The 26252-nt window shown below is 33.2% G+C and overlaps 1 protein-coding gene, 1 long non-coding RNA gene and 1 pseudogene across 2 annotated transcripts; 2 read left to right on the top strand and 1 right to left on the bottom strand.

Annotated features, from left to right (window-relative positions):
• Positions 1 to 16072: 16072 nt before the first annotated feature.
• On the bottom strand, positions 16073 to 18049 carry LOC148295008 (uncharacterized). Its single transcript, XR_015835525.1, has 4 exons — positions 17476 to 18049; positions 17184 to 17225; positions 17046 to 17092; positions 16073 to 16230 (listed from the first exon to the last, which is right to left on the bottom strand). It is a non-coding gene; the product is annotated as an uncharacterized LOC148295008 (long non-coding RNA).
• A 2418-nt stretch (positions 18050 to 20467) lies between these two features.
• LOC110751597 (protein DJ-1 homolog D-like) lies at positions 20468 to 21714 on the top strand. The gene is made up of 2 exons (XM_021952094.2): positions 20468 to 20672; positions 21468 to 21714. The coding sequence occupies exons 1-2, from the start codon at positions 20493 to 20495 to the stop codon at positions 21630 to 21632; spliced, it is 345 nt and encodes a 114-aa protein (XP_021807786.1). The 5' UTR covers positions 20468 to 20492; the 3' UTR covers positions 21633 to 21714.
• Positions 21715 to 22874: 1160 nt separating this feature from the next.
• LOC148295007 (protein DJ-1 homolog D pseudogene) lies at positions 22875 to 23281 on the top strand (annotated as a pseudogene).
• Positions 23282 to 26252: the final 2971 nt, after the last annotated feature.

The raw sequence follows: 26252 nt of genomic DNA, 5'->3' as shown, positions 1-26252 counted from the left end.
TTTAATACTAATTATTCACTAAATAGATAATAATTAAAATATAATTACTAATTTAACTAATTAAATCAATCAAATATATTATGCAATTTCTAAAAATAAAATTTTAAAAAATTAATTAACCTAAACATCCTAATTTTATATTTAATTTTTTTTAAAACACCTCTCCCGACGAAATTTCGTCGGCATAGGTTATTTTGTTGGGAGAAACCTAATCCGACAAATATTTGCCGGCATAGACCTATGCCGATGAAATTTCGTCGGGAGAAGTGTTTATGTTATTTTTTTAAAATTGTTTATAAAAAATATATAATTAGTTTCTTTAAAATATAGTCTTATATATATATACATATGTATGTACGTATTTTTCAATAATACATTCGTATTCTATACACATCTACTATTTTTTAAAAAGCAAACGTACAATAGTCGTATTGTACATGTACATACATATTTCTAATGCTTATTGCACATATTTTTTTACAAACTTTTCAGTAATTCTCACAAAGTTCACGTATTATACAAATAATTCTCACATATTATTAAATACGAATAATATATGTTATAAAAATTGTACTAAAATATTATATAGTGACTTATTAATATCTACTTTGTATATGTTGAAACTAGCAAATTAATATCTATAAAGTACAAGCTAATGAAACTTGGAGGGTCCTCTTTTCTTTTTTTTAATTTATATATTAAATAGTATAGATAGACCTTTTAGAATAGTATAGCCGTGGGGTAATACTACGATTTTTTTCTTCCAAACATAGTACAGTGACACGTGGCGTCTAATCGCTGGAGGGTCCTTTTCAAAAAAAATAAAAAATAAAAAATAGTACAGCCGGCCGGCTATACTCTGTGTTTTTAATTTTTTTAAAAAAAGTAGAATTGTCTTGACACGTGGCGCCTAATGCCTGGGGTGCTATTTTCTTTATACATATAAATAGTACAGCCGCACGGCTATACTCAGTTTTATAATTTTTACACTAAGTATTTTACGAACCCTTTAAGTAGCATAATATGTATTTCTATTTTTTAATTACTTTGATTAGTAATTATGTTTAAGTTATTATTTACTTAGTGAATATTAAAGGAAAAAAAGAAAAAGAAAAATTGAATTACTATTTATTAAGTAATATAATTCATGAAGTTAATTAAAATATTTAATACTAATTATTCACTAAATAGATAATAATTAAAATATAATTACTAATTTAACTAATTAAATCAGTCAAATATATTATGTAATTTCTAAAAATAAAATTTTCAAAAATTAATTAACCTAAACATTCTAATTTTATATTTAATTTTTTTTAAAAGACCTCTCCCGACGAAATTTCGTCGGCATAGGTTATTTTGTCGGGAGAAACCTAATCCGGCAAATATTTGCCGGCATAGACCTGTGCCGACGAAATTTCGTCGGGAGAAGTGTTTATGTTATTTTTTTAAAATTGTTTATAAAAAATATATAATTAGTTTCTTTAAAATATAGTCTTATATATACATATATATGTACGTATTTTTCAATAATACATTCGTATTCTATACACATCTACTATTTTTTTAAAAGCAAACGTACAATAGTCGTATTGTACATGTACAAACATATTTCTAATGCTTATTGCACATATTTTTTTACAAAATTTTCAGTAATTATCACAAAGTTCACGTATTATACAAATAATTCTCACATATTATTAAATACGAATAATATATTATAAAAATTGTACTAAAATATTATATAGTGACTTATTAATATCTACTTTGGATATGTTGAAACTAGCAAATTAATATCTATAAAGTACAAGCTAATGAAACTTGGAGGGTCCTCTTTTCTTTTTTTTAATTTATATATTAAATAGTATAGATAGACCTTTTAGAATAGTATAGCCGTGGGGTAATATTACGATTTTTTTCTTCCAAAAATAGTATAGTGACACGTGGGGTCTAATCGCTGGAGGGTCCTTTTCAAAAAAAATAAAAAATAAAAAATAGTACAGCCGGGCGGCTATACTCTGTGTTTTTAATTTTTAATTTTTTAAAAGTAGAATTGTCTTGACACGTGGCGCCTAATGCCTGGGGTGCTCTTCTTTTTATACATATAAATAGTACAGCCGCACGACTATACTCAGTGTTATAATTTTTTTCAAAAAGGTATAGCCGCACGACAATACTATTTTACGAACCCTTTAAGTAGCGTAATATGTATTTCTATTTTTTAATTACTTTGATTAGTAATTATGTTTAAGTTATTATTTACTTAGTGAATATTAAAGGAAAAAAAGAAAAAGAAAAATTGAATTACTATTTATTAAGTAATATAATTCATGAAGTTAATTAAAATATTTAATACTAATTATTCACTAAATAGATAATAATTAAAATATAATTACTAATTTAACTAATTAAATCAGTCAAATATATTATGTAATTTCTAAAAATAAAATTTTCAAAAATTAATTAAACTAAACATTCTAATTTTATATTTAATTTTTTTTAAAACACCTCTGCCGACGAAATTTCGTCGGCATAGGTTATTTTGTCGGGAGAAACCTAATCCGACAAATATTTGCCGGCATAGACCTATGCCGACGAAATTTCGTCGGGAGAAGTGTTTATGTTATTTTTTAAAAATTGTTTATAAAAAATATATAATTAGTTTCTTTAAAATATAGTCTTATATATACATATGTATGTACGTATTTTTCAATAATACATTCGTATTCTATACACATCTACTATTTTTTAAAAAGCAAATGTACAATAGTCGTATTGTACATGTACATACATATTTCTAATGCTTATTGCACATATTTTTTTACAAAATTTTCAGTAATTATCACAAAGTTCACGTATTATACAAATAATTCTCACATATTATTAAATACGAATAATATATGTTATAAAAATTGTACTAAAATATTATATAGTGACTTATTAATATCTACTTTGGATATGTTGAAACTAGCAAATTAATATCTATAAAGTACAAGCTAATGAAACTTGGAGGGTCCTCTTTTCTTTTTTTTAATTTATATATTAAATAGTATAGATAGACCTTTTAGAATAGTATAGCCGTGGGGTAATACTACGATTTTTTTCTTCCAAAAATAGTATAGTGACACGTGGCGTCTAATCGCTGGAGGGTCCTTTTAAAAAAAAATAAAAAATAAAAAATAGTACGGCCGGGCGGCTATACTCTGTGTTTTTAATTTTTTTTTAAAAAAAGTAGAATTGTCTTGACACGTGGCGCCTAATGCCTGGGGCGCTCTTCTTTTTATACATATAAATAGTACAGCCGCACGGCTATACTCAGTGTTATAATTTTTTTCAAAAAGGTATAGCCGCACGGCTATCCTATTTTACGAAACCTTTAAGTAGCATAATATGTATTTCTATTTTTTAATTAGTTTGATTAGTAATTATGTTTAAGTTATTATTTACTTAGTGAATATTAAAGGAAAAAAAGAAAAAGAAAAATTGAATTACAATTTATTAAGTAATATAATTCATGAAGTTAATTAAAATATTTAATACTAATTATTCACTAAATAGATAATAATTAAAATATAATTACTAATTTAACTAATTAAATCAGTCAAATATATTATGTAATTTCTAAAAATAAAATTTTTAAAAATTAATTAACCTAAACATTCTAATTTTATATTTAATTTTTTTTAAAAGACCTCTGCCGACGAAATTTCGTCGGCATAGGTTATTTTTTCGGGAGAAACCTAATCTGACAAATATTTGCCGGCATAGACCTATGCCGACGAAATTTCGTCGGGAGAAGTGTTTATGTTATTTTTTTAAAATTGTTTATAAAAAATATATAATTAGTTTCTTTAAAATATAGTCTTATATATACATATGTATGTATGTATTTTTCAATAATACATTCGTATTCTATACACATCTACTATTTTTTAAAAAGCAAACGTACAATAGTCGTATTGTACATGTACATAAATATTTCTAATGCTTATTGCACATATTTTTTTACAAAATTTTCAGTAATTATCACAAAGTTCACGTATTATACAAATAATTCTCACATATTATTAAATACGAATAATATATGTTATAAAAATTGTACTAAAATATTATATAGTGACTTATTAATATCTACTTTGGATATGTTGAAACTAGCAAATTAATATCTATAAAGTACAAGCTAATGAAACTTGGAGGGTCCTCTTTTCTTTTTTTTAATTTATATATTAAATAGTATAGATAGACCTTTTAGAATAGTATAGCCGTGGGGTAATACTACGATTTTTTTCTTCCAAAAATAGTATAGTGACACGTGGCGTCTAATCGCTGGAGGGTCCTTTTCAAAAAAAATAAAAAATAAAAAATAGTACAGAACTACTTGTTTTGAGATTCAGAACTACTTGCTTGAGACTAAAATATACAATAACTACATATTAGTTAACTTCTGTGTAATCCTCATATGTACAAATTTATCTGTTTTTCAAGTGATTAAAAGAGGTCAATTAGGAGCGCCACTTATATTTACCATATTTACTACAACGGTTTGAGAATAGAAGACTATGTCCTATAAAGTGGAATTTCATGTTGTCGCCTAATTAGCGAAAATTGTTAGGTGTTACACTATTTCAATTATTTTTTTTTCGTTGTGTTCGGTAATTTAGAATCACTTCACTGTTTGCTCGTGTACCACACCTTTATCGTCACAGTATTATGAAAAGAAATTCAAACCAAGCAAACTATAAGTAAGAAGGTGATGTTATTTATTATCCATTCAAACACTTAACGAACATATTGGGAGAACATAAGATTTTTGGTGCACATCATAAGTATATGATATATATTGATGTATCAAGTAGCACTGATTATGGCATTTCCTTCTGTGCTTGTGGGTGTGTAGAGATGTCTTGAGGAATGAACTTCAATATTTCATTTGACGGACACTTACACCAACCCTCGAGGCATTGGCATGGAAGGCATATCGAAGATGTTTGGCACGGATAACGAACAACTGGACCCCTTGCTTCGACTCCAAATTGCACACCTACCACAAGTAATATTTCAATAATTCATAATAAAACTGTTTTTTGTCTTTATTGTGAACGTACTGCTTTATGCATAAGTTGACGTTACAAAAATATACACTTAAACTAGACTTTATGGCTGAAAATATCGACAATTGTTAGGTTAAAGTATATAATTTTAACGATGTATCAACGACATATACACATTTTAAAAAAATAAGTGAAGTCAACCACGTTGGAGAAAAAAAAATTCCTATATGCAGTTGTATTGCTCAAAGAAGTCAGCCGTTGAGGTTAGCCTATGTTGTTAGGATTAACGTTCGGATTATAGTATGTCAAGAATAAATTTCTCTTTCATTGTAACAAAAATATAAATTGAGAGAAGTATTTTACCATCATATGAAACAAGAAAGAGCACAATGAGGAAAGCTGACTTGAATGAACCTTTCTCCATATCTATTCAATTTGTTGAAAGCTAGGAAGGATTATGGGTTTGTACGTGCTATAAAACTTAAATTCGGAGTCACTAGTTTTTTAAAAGACTACAAGATATATAGGCGAATTTGAAAACTATTTTCCATGATTGCACATTTCGGTGAGGTTGGATTCAACGAATTGTCCATGCATGAATTTTGTAAACAAATCAATTTATCGAACTATAATGGTAAATAAGTTAGCATAACAAGATTGCGATTTGATGCCTAGTATAATTAGGTGCATATTCAAGCTATAAAGCTTAATTTCTAAGTTATTTGTGCTCTCCAATCCTAAGATTATACGCAATTTATTTTTTGTAAATGCATGTGTAGAAAAGGATAGGATAAATAAATTGTGTATCCATGAAAGAAATATTATTTTAAGAGATGAATTTGTTCGACCGGAATGATAACTAAATTAGCAGATTATGTTTCAAGCCGAAACGTGTACGACCTAAATTCAAAGTATATATATTCTATTATTGGCGTTATTTGTCTGTACAAAAGTATGACTTTTAGCAAATCCATGATGAATGCATTGGATTCAAAGAATTGTTCATGTATGGATTTTGTAAAAAAAAAAAATCAATGTATCGAACTATAATGGTAAATAATTTGGCATAATAAGATTGCGATTTTATTCCTTATATAATTAGTGGCTTAAAATTGTTGAAACAATATAACTTAATTTCTAAGTTATCAGTGCTTTCCAAACCGACGATTATATGTAACTTATTTTTCACATGTACATGTGTACATAAGGATAAATCCAATAAATTGTGTATTCATGAAAGGATTTTTTTTCAGAGATTAATTTGTTGAACAAAACGGTAACTAAATTGACATGTTATGTTTCATGCCATAAATAACTTGGCAACCTAAACGAGTACAACTTGCGATTAAAGTATACATGACTCCAAGTTCGGCGTTGTTTGTTGGTACATAAGTATGAATTTTAGTAAATCTGTGATGAAACCACGGTAGATTGGAATTTAGATTTCTCAATATTATCTTACTGAAACTAAGGCCAGAATCCGATCCCAATACGTTATCAAATTAATGGACCTTGATGGTCTATTTTTTTCAATACAAAAACGCTACGTGGCCGAACTTGTTTACCAACTTTTTGTATGCGAAAGAGATACTGGTTTTTTTTAAAACAGAGTTATGTGGTGATAAAATAAAATAAAAATGACAACCAAAGAGATACTGGTTTTTTTAAAATTTAAGTCTTTCGTGTAATTCGGTGGATCGAACACTAAACTAGTAAGAAATAATAATATTTAGCACACACTGAATAAATTAGTAATATTTACTTGTTTTGAGATTCAGAACTACTTGCTTGAGACTAAAATATACAATAACTACATATTAGTTAACTTCTGTGTAATCCTCATATGTACAAATTTATCTGTTTTTCAAGTGATTAAAAGAGGTCAATTAGGAGCGCCACTTATATTTACCATATTTACTACAACGGTTTGAGAATAGAAGACTATGTCCTATAACATATATACCTTAAAGTGTAGCCATTGAATGAAAGTGCTATTGTGCTTATCTTGCAGCCATTTTGTTCTCTTTCTAAATTTTGGATAAGTGGTCTTGATGTGGATCATATGTTCCCTACATTGACATGAAAAAATCAAGCATTACGGTCCCTTATATATAAGATAAACATAAGGAATAATAATATTTAAAATGGCTCCATATAAAATTCATACGTACTCGATATAAGGTAGGACTTCCTCCGTATTCTCCAAGACATATAGATGTGCCTGGTTCAACAAGTCCCGATCAACTAAGCTCACTGTGCAACCTGATAATAGCTTTGAAACTCCCATCTTCTGGCTTGAAGGCACTCCAATTGTACTAACATCAGACAAATCCTCGGTGCGAAACTCTACAACTTCTTCAGCTATATATCGCTCAGCAATGCAACCTTCAGGACAAGTACGGTTCTGAACATACCCCTTTAGCACTTTCATATATCTTTCAAATGGATACATCCATCTAAAATATACTGGCCCACATAGACGAACTTCTCTGACAAGATGTACTACTAGAAGAACCATGATATCAAACAATGAAGGGGGAAAGTACTTCTCAAGCAAACACAAAGTAACTACTACATCTTCTTCCAACTTATTTAGCTTGGAAACATCTACTGTCTTTGCACATATAGCATTGAAGAAGAAGCACAATCGAGTTATTGTATACCTTGCAGGCTTCTCCAAAACAGAACGAATTGCCATAGGGAGCAATTGTTGCATCAAGTATGACAATCATGAGATTTAAGTCCAAGAAGTCTTGAATCTTTTAACGATACAAGATTTTTTTATATTTGAAGAATAACCTTCAGGGACCTTCATACCACAGAAAGAATTGCAAACCACTCTCTTCTCTGCTCTTGACAAATTCCAAGGCCTTGGAGGCAAACGAGTAGGTCTTTCTCCATACTTGGGTTGCAAATCAAGTTTGACCCCCATGTTCAATAAATCTAACCGAGCAGCAATCCCATCTTTATTTTTTCCAGAGATCTCCAGCAATGTACCAATGATACTATCGCAAACATTCTTCTCAATATGCATAACATTTAGGACATGCCTCACAAGAAGGTATTTCCAATACTCGAGATCAAAGATTTTTGATTTCTTCTTCCAACAAACTCTGTCACACCATCATTCTCACCAATACTTCCCCCATTTTTCGAGCCCCATATGTAATTAATATCTTCAACCATAGGCAGCACTTCTTCTCCTGTTAATGGCTCGGGAGGTGTGCCATATTCAGGTTTCCCATTAAAAGCTGCATGCTGCCTCCGATATGGATGATTGATTGGTAACCATTTTCTATGCCCCATGTAACAAATTTTGTGGCCATTTTTCAACCTTTGACTAGGTGTATCATTGCCGAATATTGGACAAGCTTTATATCCTTTAACGACACAACTAAATAAGTTCCCATAGGCAGGAAAATCATTAATTGTCCACAGTAATACACCTTTGAGTGTAAAGTATTCTCTTATGTGTGCATCATACACTCCTCTAATCTCATCCCACATAGATTTTAAATCATCAATCAAAGGCTCTAAGTAGACGTCTATATCATTTTCGGGCTGTTTATGACCGGAAATCAATAAGGTCAACATCATGAACTTTCGTTTCATGCAAAGCCATCACACTACAAGAAAAATACCACATAACAACATGAATATAACAACGTGCGTTTAATGGGTGTTGTAAAATATACTTTTTACAACGTGCTTTTGAATGTGTGTTGCCTAAATTTTTTTTTGACAACATGCAAGAGCTGCGTGTTGTTAAACGGCTATTCTACAACACACACAAGTGCGTTGCAAGTTTCACTAAAGTCTACAATGTGCCTAGTACGTTGTGAATTTTTTTTTTTTGTAAGAGAAAACATATACTAAGTGACAACAAAGTTTATGCGGGAAATTTTTTCACAAACTCCCTCTTTTTTTTTTTGGACTGAGCAAACTTGGTAATTTTTTTTTTCTTTTATGAAAACCAAGCTCAAATTGAGAAACCCATTCAGCCTTAAGCCCTCTCGCTCTCTCGTCTTCTTCCACCCCTCTCCCCCTCTCCCACCTCCCCCCTCTATCCTTTGGTTTTCAGCCCATCCCTCTCAAACACCCCTTTCTCTCCCTTATTTTATTGCTATTTCATCTGTTCTGGGAAGCCCAACCAAAGGAAGCATATGTAAGGCCCCATCCCTTTTTTCTATGGCTAACAAAAATTATAATTAACTTTTAATTTTAAATTTTTGACTATTCTCTTTTGATTTTCAACTTCCTAGGTTATTTTTGGGGTCCAATTTTGGTTTTGATTGTTATGAAGGATTTAGGGTTTTGATTGGGTTTCCAAAGGCTATTCTTTGAATTGCTTTGTTTAATATTTGTCAATCCATAGGATTTCGATTTAGGATTTGGGCATTCACAATTCCTTCCATTCGATTTAAGGCTGACAGTGCTTTTTTTCCTTCCTTAAGCAACTCTGATTCTGTTGGGTGGGGTGAAGACACTATTAGTGTATAAGCTATGAGCTAATTAAAGCTTAGCTTAAGCAATGCCTTGTAATCATGTGTGTATCCACTTTGGTAAATAAACCAAGTGTATGGCCTTTATTGTAATTTGTCCAAGTGACATGTGGAGAGTGATCCATTAGTCTAGAGAGATGTGTGGCTGGGATTGTTTCACACGCTCGAAGCACTGAGCATAACAAGATTGCGATTTGATGCCTAGTATAATTAGGTGCATATTCAAGCCATAAAGCTTAATTTCTAAGTTATTTGTGCTCTCCAATCCTAAGATTATACGCAATTTATTTTTTGTAAATGCATGTGTAGAAAAGGATAGGATAAATAAATTGTGTATCCATGAAAGAAATATTATTTTAAGAGATGAATTTGTTCGACCAGAATGATAACTAAATTAGCAGATTAGGTTTCAAGCCAAAACGTGTACGACCTAAATTCAAAGTATATATATTCTATTATTGGTGTTATTTGTCTGTACAAAAGTATGACTTTTAGCAAATCCATGATGAATGCATTGGATTCAAAGAATTGTTCATGTATGGATTTTGTAAAAAAAAAAAATTCAATGTATCGAACTATAATGGTAAATAATTTGGCATAATAAGATTGCGATTTTATTCCTTATATAATTAGTGGCTTAAAATTGTTGAAACAATATAACTTAATTTCTAAGTTATCAGTGCTTTCCAAACCGACGATTATATGTAACTTATTTTTCACATGTACATGTGTACATAAGGATAAATCCAATAAATTGTGTATTCATGAAAGGATTTTTTTTCAGAGATTAATTTGTTGAACAAAACGGTAACTAAATTGACATGTTATGTTTCATGCCATAAATAACTTGGCAACCTAAACGAGTACAACTTGCGATTAAAGTATACATGACTCCAAGTTCGGCATTGTTTGTTGGTACATAAGTATGAATTTTAGTAAATCTGTGATGAAACCACGGTAGATTGGAATTTAGATTTCTCAATATTATCTTACTGAAACTAAGGCCAGAATCCGATCCCAATACGTTATCGAATTAATGGACCTTGATGGTCTATTTTTTTCAATACAAAAACGCTACGTGGCCGAACTTGTTTACCAACTTTTTGTATGCGAAAGAGATACTGGTTTTTTTTAAAACAGAGTTATGTGGTGATAAAATAAAATAAAAATGACAACCAAAGAGATACTGGTTTTTTTAAAATTTAAGTCTTTCGCCTAATGCCTGGGGTGCTCTTCTTTTTATACATATAAATAGTACAGCCGCACGGCTATACTCAGTGTTATAATTTTTTTTAAGAAGTTATAGCCGCACGGCTATACTATTTTACGAACCCTTTAAGTAGCATAATATGCATTTCTATTTTTTAATTACTTTGATTAGTAATTATGTTTAAGTTATTATTTACTTAGTGAATATTACAGGAAAAAAAGAAAAAGAAAAATTGAATTACTATTTATTAAGTAATATAATTCATGAAGTTAATTAAAATATTTAATACTAATTATTCACTAAATAGATAATAATTAAAATATAATTACTAATTTAACTAATTAAATCAGTCAAATATATTATGTAATTTCTAAAAATAAAATTTTCAAAAATTAATTAACCTAAACATTCTAATTTTATATTTAATTTTTTTTAAAAGACCTCTCCCGACGAAATTTCGTCGGCATAGGTTATTTTGTCGGGAGAAACCTAATTCGACAAATATTTGCCGGCATAGACCTATGCCGACGAAATTTCGTCGGGAGAAGTGTTTATGTTATTTTCTTTAAATTGTTTATAAAAAATATATAATTAGTTTCTTTAAAATATAGTCTTATATATACATATGTATGTACATATTTTTCAATAATACATTCGTATTCTATACACATCTACTATTTTTTAAAAAGCAAACGTACAATAGTCGTATTGTACATGTACATACATATTTCTAATGCTTATTGCACATATTGTTTTACAAAATTTTCAGTAATTCTCACAAAGTTCACGTATTATACAAATAATTCTCACATATTATTAAATACGAATAATATATGTTATAAAAATTGTACTAAAATATTATATAGTGACTTATTAATATCTACTTTGTATATGTTGAAACTAGCAAATTAATATCTATAAAGTACAAGCTAATGAAACTTGGAGGGTCCTCTTTTCTTTTTTTTAAATTTATATATTAAATAGTATAGATAGACCTTTTAGAATAGTATAGCCGTGGGGTAATACTACGATTTTTTTCTTCCAAAAATAGTACAGTGACACGTGGCGTCTAATCGCTGGAGGGTCCTTTAAAAAAAATAAAAAAATAAAAAAATAGTACAGCTGGGCGGCTATACTCTCTGTTTTAAATTTTTTATTTAAAAAGTAGAATTGTCTTGACACGTGGCGCCTAATGCCTGGGGTGCTCTTCTTTTTATACATATAAATAGTACAGCCGCACGGCTTTACTTAGTGTATAATTTTTTTTCAAAAGGTATAGCCGTACGGCTATACTATTTTACGAACCCTTTAAGTAGCATAATATGTATTTCTATTTTTTAATTACTTTGATTAGTAATTATGTTTAAGTTATTATTTACTTAGTGAATATTAAAGGAAAAAAAGAAAAAGAAAAATTGAATTACTATTTATTAAGTAATATAATTCATGAAGTTAATTAAAATATTTAATACTAATTATTCACTAAATACATAATAATTAAAATATAATTACTAATTTAACTAATTAAATCAGTCAAATATATTATGTAATTTCTAAAAATAAAATTTTCAAAAATTAATTAACCTAAACATTCTAATTTTATATTTAATTTTTTTTAAAAGACCTCTCCCGACGAAATTTCGTCGGCATAGGTTATTTTGTCGGGAGAAACCTAATCCGACAAATATTTGCCGGCATAGACCTATGCCGACGAAATTTCGTCGGGAGAAGTGTTTATGTTATTTTTTAAAAATTGTTTATAAAAAATATATAATTAGTTTCTTTAAAATATAGTCTTATATATACATATGTATGTACGTATTTTTCAATAATACATTCGTATTCTATACACATCTACTATTTTTTAAAAAGCAAACGTACAATAGTCGTATTGTACATGTACATACATATTTCTAATGCACATATTTTTTTACAAAATTTTTAGTAATTCTCACAAAGTTCACGTATTATACAAATAATTCTCACATATTATTAAATACGAATAATATATGTTATAAAAATTGTACTAAAATATTATATAGTGACTTATTAATATCTACTTTGGATATGTTGAAACTAGCAAATTAATATCTATAAAGTACAAGCTAATGAAACTTGGAGGGTCCTCTTTTCTTTTTTTTAATTTATATATTAAATAGTATAGATAGACCTTTTAGAATAGTATAGCCGTGGGGTAATACTACGATTTTTTTCTTCCAAAAATAGTATAGTGACACGTGGCGTCTAATCGCTGGAGGGTCCTTTTCAAAAAAATAAAAAAATAAAAAATAGTACAGCCGGGCGGCTATATTCTGTGTTTTTAATTTTTTTTTTTTTTAAGTAGAATTGTCTTGACACGTGGCGCCTAATGACTGGGGTGCTCTTTTTCTTATACATACTAGCCTCCTTGCACGCGCTACGCGGGACTTACAAAGTTTCGTAAATATTTTTTCGCAATTGTATTTATATAAATGTCTGTTTCCACAGTTTCATATTTTAATCGTGCACGTGTGATAAATCATCGTCTTAAAAGTTTTCCTTTATCATTTGTATTTTTCTAGACGTCCATCTTAACAGTTCACATGCTATAAAAGAAAAAAAATAAAATGCTAACATGGACATCTAGAAAAATATAGGCGATAAAGGAAAACTTTTAAGACAACGATTTATCACACATGCACGATTAAAATATGAAACTGTTGAAACGGACATTTATATAAATACAATTGCGAAAAAATATTTATGAAACTTTGTAAGTCGCGCGTAGCGCGCGTGATTAAAAAAAAGCCTCTCGCATGCGCGAAAGCGCGTGCAGGGAGGCTAGTACTAATTATTCACTAAATAAATAATAATTAAAATATAATTACTAACTTAACTAATTAAATAAAGTAAATATATTATTTAATTACTAACAATAAATTTTAAAAAAAATTAATTAACCCAAATATCCTAAGTTTATATTTATTTTTTTTAAAAGGACCTCTCCCGACGAAATTTCGTCGGCGCAGATCAATAGACTTCTCCCGACAAAATTTTGTAGGCAAAGGCTCTTTCGTCGCGAAAAACCTAATCCGACAAAGTTTTGCCGGCATAGGTCTGTGTCAACGAAATTTCATCAGGAAAGGTGTTATGTTTATTTTATTTTATTTTTTAATTTTTAAAATATAAAATTGATTTCTTTACTCTTTTTTTTGGCTAACCTCTTTAATTTAATATATGTAATTAAGTAATATCTTATCCTTTTTGAATTACTTTAATTAGTAACTAGCCTCCTTGCACGCATTTCCGCGCGTGCGAGAGGATTTTTTTTAATCACGCACGCTACGCGCGACTTACAAAGTTTCGTAAATATTTTTTTGCAATTGTATTTATAGATGTTGTTTCAACAATTTCATATTCTAATCGCGAGTGTGATAAATCATCGTCTTAAAAGTTTTCCTTTATCGCCCGTATTTTTCTAGATGTCCATCTTAGTAGTTTCTTTTTTTTCTTTTATAGCGTGTGAAATGTTAAGATGGACATCTAGAAAACTACGGGCGATGAAGGAAAACTTTTAAGACGATGATTTATCACATGAGCGATTAAAATGTGAAATTGTTGAAATGAACATCTATAAATACAATTGCGAAAATATATTTATGAAACTTTGTAAGTCGCGCATAGCGCGCGTGATTAAAAAAAAGCCTCTCGCACGCAGGGAGGCTAGTATTCAATTAATTACCCAAACGTTAATATTATCCAAAGCAAATTCCAACATTAATAGGAAAATCTCAAATAATTTGAGTAAAATAATATTTTCATTCTACACAACATCATAGCTTTAGATTATGTACATAAATATTTACATAATATGCACATAGGAGGAAGATATGCAACGATCAAGACCACTTGCACATAGGAGAATGATAAAACATTTAAAATACCAGAAAATGCCCTTGTTTAATGCAAACATTAAGAACTGAAATTATTAATTAATGAGGATAATATGGTAAATTCACACTTTTTTATATTTAAAAATTTTAAATTAAAAGAAAATTCAAATAATCCTATTTTTATGGAACACAACTAATCATTATCTTTTTTAATTTTTAAGAAATTTTAAAAAAATCCTCGTAGGCCCGGAAGCGAGAGGCTAGTAACAATAATGATAATACCAACTGTACAATCACAAATTCACAAAAGATTCTTCCACCGCCACATTGTCTCATGCATTTCAATATTCCAAAATTTTCATCTGCTCTCTGCTTCCCTCCCGCTCTATCTTCTGATATCTCAACCCTACCTACCTTAAATGGCACCCACGACAACACCTCACCCTCTCCTTGTTTTAGGCACTTCTTGCCTCAATAACTTCCACCACTGCTGCTGCCCTCAGATTCTTGTTTCCAAACTGTTGGTTTGTGATCTTTCTATGTGCAAATAATGAAATTCGAAGACTTTCTGATGCAAAGAAGCGAGGAGAAACAGAAAAGATTTGATCTTGAGGAAGAGGTGACAACAAAGTTTTTCCCTCTTTTTGTTTCCCAGCTTGGGGTTCTAAATGTTGTGATACATATTAGAAAACTTGTCAGAGAAAGTTGACACAAATCAAATGCTTATATGTGTTCTGCAGGTTATGAAATTACAATCAGAGATAGATGGACAACAAACACTAAACAGGTTTCTGCATTGTGCTCTTCATGGAGCTCTGCTGTCACATCCATGCCTTTTATCATTGCTTCCACCTCAGGTATATAAGAGAGAGAGAGAGAGAGAGAGTGAGTGTGTGTGTGTGTGTGTGTCAGAGCGCGCATTTGTGTTTGTGTGTGATGTGTAATTAAGTGGAATTGATTTTTGAGAAAAGGCTCTACAATATGCAGGTTCAGGTGCTATTTTCAGAGCTGGCAATGGTGGAAGAAGAGATTAGTAGGCTGGAAAGAAAAGTTGAAGAGCTGAAATTGAGGTTGTACCAAGAGAGGGAACATACCAAAGAATGGGAAGTGCAGAGGAGGCAAGGGCAACAGAATCACTTGCTGTGCTGAGTGGGAAATCAGTCAGTGCTCAATGAAGAGAGATGTAGTAGATCCCAGAACAATGAGGCATTGAGAAAAGAAAGAAGGATGAAGAATAGAAGAGCCTCTGTGGATTCTGCATCAGATTTCCAAAGGTGGAATTTCCCAAAGTCGGATGGTAAACTGCTTATTTATCTCATATGAAGAAGAATGTGGATATTGAAACACTTTTTTTTTTTCCTTGGTTTCTCAATGAGATTTTCCTTTCACAGTGAATAACGCAAAACTTGGCACCACCCCTTAGAAGGCACAATCAAATAATAAAAACAGATGTGTATTTCACCTAAGCAACTCATGATTTTGGCACAAAGACAAATTATCCAGTACAAATTTCCTTTATTTGTTTTTTTACATGTATCCATACTCCTTTTCAGTAACCAATGCAGTGATGTGAACCTTCCTTGCAATTTATGCACCTACAATAGGAAAAATGGAAAAAAAATTAGAAGCAAGAGAAATCGTAAAATTACACAATCTACAAATTTGAACAGCAAGAAAGAAAAAAACAGTAATTGGAATGAACTACAACAACCAAATAATGAGAGAACTTCAAAATACAACCAATCAAATTCTATGATGACAATTACCCAAATTGAAGTAAATAATTAAAGTTTCAGAATTCTAATAGTGTAACTAAAAAAGAAAATTATAGTGTAACTAAAAAAGAAAATTATCTGTTACCAAAAAAAAAAAAAAAAATTATCGTTTTTCTTAAAAAAAGAAACATTACAATCATGATGCATGAAACTTAAACTGAAAACAGAGCAGGAAAGAAAAAAATTGCAACCATATGTTCCTACTGTAGGAAAAGGGACTAATATGGGCCAAATGTTCCTTTAATGCTTTTTATACAAAGAGAAAACATATATCACACAAAAACATTACCAAATTTCATACAGCAACTCTGTACTTAAACTAACTCTTTACCCAAAAAAGGAAAAGAAAAGAAAGAGTAGAGCTATACTAATTATTTCTCCAAATCTCAAAAAAGAATCATATTAGTAATGTATATACCTTAAATGCTTCACAGCTTTATCTCTTAATTGTTCCTCTCTGAAAAATATTGAGTTCATCCATTATGGACAACAAAATAGAACAGGATAGTATAAAGAACAAAAGTTCACAATTACAAAACTCCTTGATGTATTGAACTCCTTGCATCACTAAGTAAAACATGAGGAGACGTCCAAGATGGGTGTGAGGAAGATGGTGATGATGAGGACGTAGCTACCCTTTGCTAGTAATGTGAACTTCCTCATATCAACTTCAACAAATTTCCTATCAAATTGTTGTCACCATACAAAACTAATGTCAACTAATGAAAACAGGAATACTGGCTGAATTTATGTGCTATTGCCAAATTACATACCAAATGGATGCTTGTTAATAAACCAAAATTGAAGCTATTGGTCTGCAAAACAGATAAATAAGTGTAAACAAACAAAGGAAGGCATAGTCACCCAAAGACTCAATCTTTGGGTTCAAATACTGAAACAATTTATTCAACAGATAAAGATCATATAACTTGGATTAAATATCATCCAATTTGTTTCTTTCTTAGAAGATCTGCATTACAAGGTTAGAGCGTTTTCAGTCAAAAGAAAAAGGAATTTCACAGAAAGTTGAAATAGAAGTTAACTCAAAGAAAGCATTTTCTTCACCTAAATGCTTCTAACCCTTCAACTCCTCTGCCAAAAGAATCCCCTGAGAAAACAAAAGAAGAAGAAATCAAGGCTTAATCTGGACACAACTCTAAATAAATGAATTACTAAGAAAAAGCAAAGATGAAGAGGAGAGCACCGAAAAACTGCAAGCAACTAAAATGAACTGCTGATTATGAAGATAACAAAGCTTCTTCAAGCAGACCCATCTAAGCTTATAATCTGCAGTGGAAAAGAGAATGAGAAGAACACCCAAGCATCCATCCCAGTACTCTTAAATGGAAAAAAAATGCATGATTCAGAATTCTGTAACAGAAATTGACACATTAAATCTAACACAAATAACATGTTGTCTAAAACTCAAACAAATTAATACAACACTCGAAAAGCAAAAATACCACTCGACATTCCAAATGTCATCCATGAATGGCACATAATAAACAAAATTATTCTACTTGTCTGACTCAATGTCAGTACACAATCAAAAACTGGAAGCACCGTGTTATTTGGAGTGTAACACCAAAAAAGTGGCCTGAAAACGGAGTCTCACTCCGTGGGTCATGATATCCAGCTTCTTTCCAGTCGGATTCTTTGTGACAATTGCCATTTTCTGAATAAGCACTTGATGTAATCAAAAAAATCCAACTCAAAGGTTGCAAAGATTCATGACCAATGATGTGCGATAACTAGTATAAAACTATGAATAGCACACAATAAACAACAGAAAGAAGAAACCATGACACAATTAACACGGCTATTGCAAATTCCAAAAGAAATGAATGACCAAAACTCTGCTGCACAATTCTCTGATCCTTACAAAATCAAAATCTCATCTCTGGCGGCAAATTCCCACCATAAAAGCTTGAAATACTTAGCCAAATAATTGGTAAGCAGAACAACGGCCATGTTGCATTACTTTCCAAAATGCCTATAGACCATTTGCTATTCAAAACCAGATATTAAGAAACTGAAAAGGAAAATGCAGGGGCTGTATATCTCAGTAGCATACTAGCAAATCATGTTAATGAATCACAAAACTGCAACTCAATCAGCTTAATCAGCTAGTTTCCCCCCAGCATTCATGGGTAAAGAGAAATCTCATATACCTGTAATGCATCATGTATGCTGCTGCCACTGGTTTGACTCAAAAGGAAGCGGAGCGTGTGAGCCTTGGCTTGGCTATCTTCTTGTCCTCTTCAAAAGGGATTACTGAAAGATTGGCTGGGTTCTCGATCATCAGTTTAGCTACCAGATATCCTGAGATGCTCCAGGTCTGGTACTTCCTCGCTTCCTTCCCGACATATCTCCCTGCCTTGCCGTCATAGTATTCTGGCCACCCGTCTTTTGAGAGCCGCTGCTCCACCTGTTCAATTGCTCTCTTAGCAGTCTGAGGCCTCCCCGTCTTGATACATGCTGCAGTAAGCAACCACAGCAGTGCTACAAGACAGATGCAACAACATTAACCAATTGTTTTAGAACAAACACATAAGTTAGAATTCTGTGAACAAGCATCAAAATATCATGAATAGCACAACCATTTGGCACGCTTTCCCAAATTACATTCAGAAATGTATCCCACAACATTTACATACCCGAAGATTTCGATTGGAAAAGTGGTTACAATCAGCAAATAAAGATGTTTAAAATAAAAGATACTATGTCAGGTAAGTAGTGCTTGTAGCCTAGTTTACTAAATAAAAACAATAACTAGCCGACTCACATAAAGTGGGTACTAATGTTCATGAAATGTAATTGAAAGGTCTCAGTCAAATAGAACTAGCACTAGGCTTCAAGTAGAAAAATAGAACTGCAAATTGTAATATCAAGCAAATAGACACAGGGGACATTATCCGAAAGATTTACAAATCAACGGAAACTAACAAAACCAGCCTTGAGCCACCGATATTTAAGCAAAAACCTTTATACTTTAATGGTGAAAATGACTACTAGAGGTGCTAAAATGAATAAACATAGCACGTAACAGAGACAAATCAAAACAAGACATGAACAAAAAGAACAGAAAAGATAAAGAGCTAATGCAAATAGCACATTGTGATAACACCATCTCCATGAGACTTACTTGGCCAAGAGCCACCATTGTGATAACTCCATGAAACTTCTCTAGGTTATCTGTTGTTGTTCGGAAATCTTATTTACAAGTTAAATCCTCGAACACACTCACTCATATTGTTAATATTACGGAATAAATGGCCTAGGCGGGCGCTAGGCGGGGTAGGCTGGGGCTAGGCGGTCTAGGCGGGCTAGGCAGTCTAGGCGGTCACTAGGCGGGCGCTAGGCTGTCTAGGCGGTCGCTAGGCGGGCGCTAAGCGGTCTAGGCGGTCTAGGCGGGCGCTAGGCGGGCTAGGCTGGGGCTAGGCGGGCTAGGCAGTCTAGGCGGTTGCTAGGCGGTCACTAGGCGGGCTCTAGGATCATCAATGGTGAAAAAGTTGAAACGCGGTGTATTGGTAGGGAAAATAGGAGGGCTTTGTAGCACGCCACCACCAATTTGGAGACTTGACGAGTGTTACTATCGGCAAAACAACAACAACAACGAACCCTGCTCTGAATTTCTCCCACAACTCTTCAGAATTTCATCCAGTTTTGGGATCAGACGATAATTCTTCGGAATATTACGACGATGATGACAATGACGAAGAAGATGGCGGTGGCTGGGAGCGTAGTACAGTTTAAAATATTTGTTTAAAAACTATAGCCGCGCGGCTATACTGTTGACATATTCTATTTACAGAGTATAGCCGGCCGGCTATACGTTTAGAATATTCTGTTTATATCGTATAGCCGGACGGTTCGGCTATACTCTTTAACGGCTATACTCTTTAACACATTCCAGTTGTAGAGTCCAGCCGCCCGGCTATACTGTTAGAGATTCTATTTATAGAGTATTGCCGCGCAGCTGTACCGGCTATACTTTTAACACATTCTATTTCTTTATCCATCTGAGAGTTTAGTCCAACCAAATTCCCTCTCTCCCTCTCTCTCTCTCAAATTCCAAGAAAATGGCGAAAGGTGAACGCAGGGTGTTGTTGGTATTGGGGGACTACGTGGAAGACTACGAGGCGATGGTTCCATTTCAAGCACTGCAGGCATATGGAGTGTCCGTTGATGCCGTCTGTCCTGGCATGAAAGCTGGTGATATCTATCGCAGAGCCATTCATCAACTTTCTCCTGCTCACCAGGTCACCCACCTCTGCTTCTTTTGCCTTTTCATTTTTCTATTTTTAATGAAAATCGTTTTCTTTAGCCTCATTACATCACTTGAGCACTGTCAATTGGTCTTTTCCATGCTCTGTAATTAAGCACACTCAATTAGATTGAAGATTGAATGCTTACTTCACTTGAATTTGTGAACCCAAAACAAGAAATTTGTCTCAAAGATTGAAGTGCTTACAATTCTCACATATGGGATTATGTTGCCTCCTCTAAAATTTGGAATCTGTTGGGACTGGAAATTAGTTTGTCAAGTTTACGAACGAACATCACGCTTTCAAGTTTAGTTTTTTGCATCAGCCAATCTTTGGTAGCCTTAATTATAGACAAAATGAATAAGTTTTATTGTTGATTAGAGCCACTCTATTAGATTGACAAAGAGCAATCCGTAGGTTATAGTTCTAGGTTGTGTGGACAGCGAGACTAAAGTAAGCTCAAGCAAGAACACATGTTAGGAGTTTTGTTAGAGTGCTTGCTCATTCATTATGAGCTAGAGAACCAACCTGTATTGAGCTTGAGTTCTGGGGACAAGACAGCGTGAACAAATTCTTGGCTCCAACGTCACTGCTTACACCATATTCAATAAACGAAATTGCATTAGTGCCCTCGTATCTAAGTGAAAATAATCTGATAATGGGCTACCTAGGTTTGCTGAATCGTGATCTGTGTTTAATTTACAAATCTTCAAATGCTACATGTCTTTCTGGTCCCCCTTTGTTTTAATATGTTTTTTGGTTTTCTGTATTTTTTTTCTTTGGTTGCAGACTTATTCTGAATCACGTGGTCACAATTTCGCACTCAATGCAACATTTGATGACATTGAATTTAACAAATATGATGGATTAATAATACCAGGAGGACGGGCACCTGAATATCTTGCTTTGGATGCGTCGGTTTTAGAATTGGTGAGAAAGTTTTCTGACTCCTGAAAGCCAATTGCTTCGGTTTGCCATGGGCAACTTGTCCTAGCAGCTGCAGGCTCGGTTAAAGGTAGGAAGTGTACGGCCTTCCCAGCTGTCAGACCCGAGACCTTGTTGGCGTGTGTTGTTGATGGTAATATATAATTACTGGGGCTACATATGAAGGCCATCCTGAGTTATTTAGGCTTTTTGTGAAGGCACTAGGAGGTAACATAATTGGTTCAGATAGGAGGATCCTGTTTCTCCATGGGGTAAGTTTTATTTTCCTTCGTAGTGCAATGAGAAATATGAAATTGTGATGCCGATCAATATTGAGTATATATAGTATCGAGATTTGCCCTTTTACAGATACTTCTGAAAGATAGTGAAAATAACCTGAATAGGCTTTACCAGATTTGCCACAATTCTGGTGTGATAAGGTTCCATCATTCATTCCTATGTGTTTTTTTTCAATGTTTTGGTGGCATGATTCATTGGTCTGCCTACCTGGGTCCGTTGCCCATTGGAATACTTGTTCGTCAGGTCATTTGTGTGAGTTGTGAACTTGTGAAAGTAAATCCAAACATGCATACTGGTCATTTTTCAAGTTGTTTCTAAACATGATACATAGACAAGTACATCCTTTATGAATTTTAAAAGACTTCTTTACTTTAATTTTCCGGAAAGTTGACTACTGAAGAATTTCAACTTCCCCCTTCCCCCAAAACTGAATACCTCCAATACCCAAGCCAATTAGGTCTCCAAATTCAAAATGCTACTACTGCCCTAGACCCATAAATTAGTTGCTGTCAGATTTCATAAGAACCTATTTTCTTGAAACCAGTTGTTTTTTTTCCCTCTAAAACCAAATCCTTTGAAGCATACCTAAACTTCTCTACCTACAATGCCAAAAGTTATACAACTTGACAAACCTTAAAGCCCACCACGTTTTGTAAGCTGGTTTTTTAACGGTGATAAGATGGTCCATAAATCAAGATTGGCTACTTGACAAACCTTAAAGCCTACCAAATTCAAAATATTATTTTACTTGTCAATATCAATAGTGATAAGATGGTCCATAAATCAAGTTTGGCTACGTGTTATAATTCACTGTAAATCTAGTAAACCCCTTGACAAGAACGTTAAAGCTGCATGGTGTTTGTTTATGAACTAATTGTTATCCACGTATTATTCTAGTTAATGATCAAAATTTTATATTTCTCACAGTTACTAAGCATCATTCACTTTCTCCCTCAACACTCGTAGGACTTCATGGAAGATTATGAGGTAATTGTGCCTTTTCAGTCTCTTCAAGCTCTAGGATGCCATGTTGATGCAGTTTGCCCCAAGAAGAAAGCTGGTGAAATCTGTGCAACTGCTGTCCATGATTTTGAAGGTGACCGAACATACAGTGAGAAGCCGGGCCATAATTTCACTTTAGCTGACTTTGAAGCTCTATATATGTCTCAAGTTATGATGCTCTTGTAATCCCTGGAGGTCGAGCCCCAGAATATTCGGCATTGGATCAGAAAGTTATTGCGTTAGTGAAGCAAATTGTGGAAGCCAGGAAACCAATTGCATCCATCTGCCACGGGCAGCAGATTTTAGCTGCTGCTGGTGTTCTACAGGAAAGGTTACTCCCTTTAAGCCAGGCTACGCCTTTGTTTCCAGAAATTTGATCCATATTCTTTGAGTTTCTCAATCAAATCCGACTATTTCCATATCGTTTTAATTCGGTGCGTCGTCAAACATAGTATTGATATTGTTAAAAATATTACTGACTTCCTTCAATGCCATGTGATGCCACCAAAGGAATTGCTCCAATAATTGGGTTCAACTGAAACAAAGTGAAGCTGTAATCCCTGTTTAGGTGACAGTGTAGTTTTATTGTATCTATAGCTCATCTTTTAATAGGGATGGGTCCCCATGTTGTTTGGATCAGTCCCATGCTGTCCAGAAGTTCAATAAGTTGATTTCTGAAACTAAATGAGTTGAAAGTGTACAAAATGCAGAATCAATAATATAAAGTTAATTTGTTAGGCACACAAACAAGGACGCAAAATCCTCATTAACAATCCAAAATCATATAACAAAATCGAGATTATAAATTTTGGAATTTTAAAGTCCAAGCATGATATGGTAGATATGGGAGATGCTACAATGAGGGGGATTTGAGTGGGGGGTTTGAGTGAGGGGTTCAATCCAACCATCCAATCATTAAAAAGTTCTAAGTTCAAAATTTCCTTTATATTATTGGATAGCGGTATTGAACCCCTCATTATAGCTTTCCGTGGTAGATATACATTTATAATGTAGATTACATAACTTTTACGCTTTTTAACATCAACTAAAATGCTAGAGTAAAATTAATTTTTGTGTGTGGGAAGTTTAACCAAAAAGACAATATACAGATAATCTGTGGATTCATTTGTTCTTTTACTCACTATCAATGTAGTTGATCGTAAATTCAAATGTTTGTTCTATTGTGGGTGTTGATGAGCAAGCTTGCCAGTCGGTGCATGAACATTTGTCCTGTAATATAAAAGTCAGAAGATGTTTGTTCTGCGTATCCATCCGTGGTTTTGTCGGGAGCAACATGGCTGGAACCTAATCCAATAGATCGTTGCTTCACAGATGGAAATTTGGTTACTGGAGCAGTGTGGCCGGGCCACCCAGAGTTCATTTCTCAGTTGATGACATTGCTTGATATTCGAGTATCATTCGAGTGGCTGTTTACCGGGTCAGCTGCTTGCATGTACTATATATAATTCATGAAAGAATAAGGCATGTATGTTGTGTTATGTTAAGGTGACGTTTGTATATATGAGGGAACAAGTGACACTCTGGTATTGATATGTATATGCCGTGTTCCATGCAAGTTTGGCTGTGGATGAACAGTAAGAAAAGAGAACTAGCCAACAAAACCCAAACAAGAGGTTAAAAAAATAAAGTTAGAAGCACAAAAGCTGGAAACAAAATAAAAGAAACAAAAGCCGACAACCTACACACAAAAGTGCATACACACAATGAGAACTTAACCGACAACCTACTAATGTCTACTTAAAACAAAAATAAGAAGAACACCACACAAAACTGAGTTTAGAAGAACCTTATTAGAAAACTCAAAAAACAAACTGAAACAAGACAACAACTAAAAAGACCATGCTAAAACGAAAGCAAAGCAACAAGTAACCATAAAAAGAAACAAAAGCCTACTAAAACCAAGCTGCAGAAAAAACAAAGAAAACTAAAGACACAAAACCCACAAATCCACTAAACAAGAAAAATAAACACAATGACACAACAAAAGTAACAAAGAAAACACCAAGATAATCGTTCTAAATGTAACAACATAACATGGCCAACAAGGCAAAACTTATTTGGTGTTGTAGTAACAATCAAACCACAAGAAACTACTCCAAACTTATCTGTTAACGTTGAAAACACCCAATAAAACCGGTAGTAACTGCTCCCAACTTTGGAATTGCAATGCTTGTAGAGGATCAAATGAACCGCCAAAAACTGCTCCCAACTTTGTAACTACCAAGGCTTGTATAGGGCCAAAAACCATGCAACAGAAAGTAAGGCTCCAAAAAGGAGGCCACAACAAAGCAACTCTAACAGTAAAATATGAAGCAATGTGCAGAACAAAATCCCAAACCACTAATGGAAGAGGAACCAATTAGATGACGTATGATCATCGACAATCACAAGCAACAAAAATAGAGTATATGTAAAGAACATTCATGCGAAAATAAAACTTTTAGATGTTATGCTGCCCAAACAAGGACTTAGGGGGGACCAATAATATCCTCTTACGAAACTGTGAAACAAGAGCAAGAAATAAGAAACACAATTGTGAAATCAAAACCAAATGAAAAAGAATAATACGTTAATGGTCAATGACCAAAGCAAACATGATAGAGTGGTCGCAGACAGAATCTCCTCAATTTTCCATCAAAGACAATTCCCACGGGAGCCACCACACAGTGATCATGGAGATCTGCAAATCGCAGATCTACATGTGAGTGTGGCGATCCGACTGTGCTGGAGGCGGAGAAACATAGAAAACAGAGAGTAAGAGAAACAGAGAAACTGAAAAACTGAAACAGCACTTCGATTCATCTCCGTATATTGACGTTCTTAATCAAAGTTGCGATACTAAAACCCAAAACCAAAGGGTGGAATAGGGAAGGCAATGGGTGGTTCCCTAGAGGATAAGTCTGTGTCGAAACTTCTCTAGGTTATCTGTTGTTGTTCGGAAATCTTCTTTACAAGTTAAATCTTTGAACACACTCACTCATATTGTTAATGGCCTATGCGGGGGCTAGGCGGTTGCTAGGCGGTCACTAGGCGGCGGCAAGGCGGTTGCTAGGCGGTCCCTAGGCGGGCACTAGGCAGTCTAGGCGGTCCCTAGGCGGGCACTAGGCGGTCTAGGCGATCCCTAGGCAAGCACTAGGCGGTCTAGGCAGTCTAGGTAGGCGGTAGCGCCTAGGAAAAAAATAAGCCATTTTGGAATCTCCAAGGTCAGGGACGAGATGACGATGGTGCTATGAGAGAGAGAGAGAGAGAGAGAGAGAGAGAGAGGTCGCCGGTTATGTCTGAGCGAGAGAGAGGGCTAGAAGACGGCTCGTGTTCGAATGAATTCAA

This window comes from Prunus avium, chromosome 4, assembly GCF_965620075.1.
Source record: "Prunus avium chromosome 4, drPruAviu1.hap1.1, whole genome shotgun sequence".
NCBI classification, from domain to species: Eukaryota; Viridiplantae; Streptophyta; class Magnoliopsida; order Rosales; family Rosaceae; genus Prunus; species Prunus avium.
The sequence above is the reverse complement of the archived record's forward strand: the minus strand, read 5'-3'. Positions and strand labels throughout refer to the sequence as shown.

Bases quoted from the DNA above. Each gene is read 5' to 3' on its own strand.
- LOC110751597 (XM_021952094.2), top strand. From the start codon at position 20,493: ATGGCGAAAGGTGAACGCAGGGTGTTGTTGGTATTGGGGGACTACGTG. The intron at 20,673-21,467 runs GTCACCCACCTC...CTTTGGTTGCAG, and splicing joins AACTTTCTCCTGCTCACCAG to ACTTATTCTGAATCACGTGG.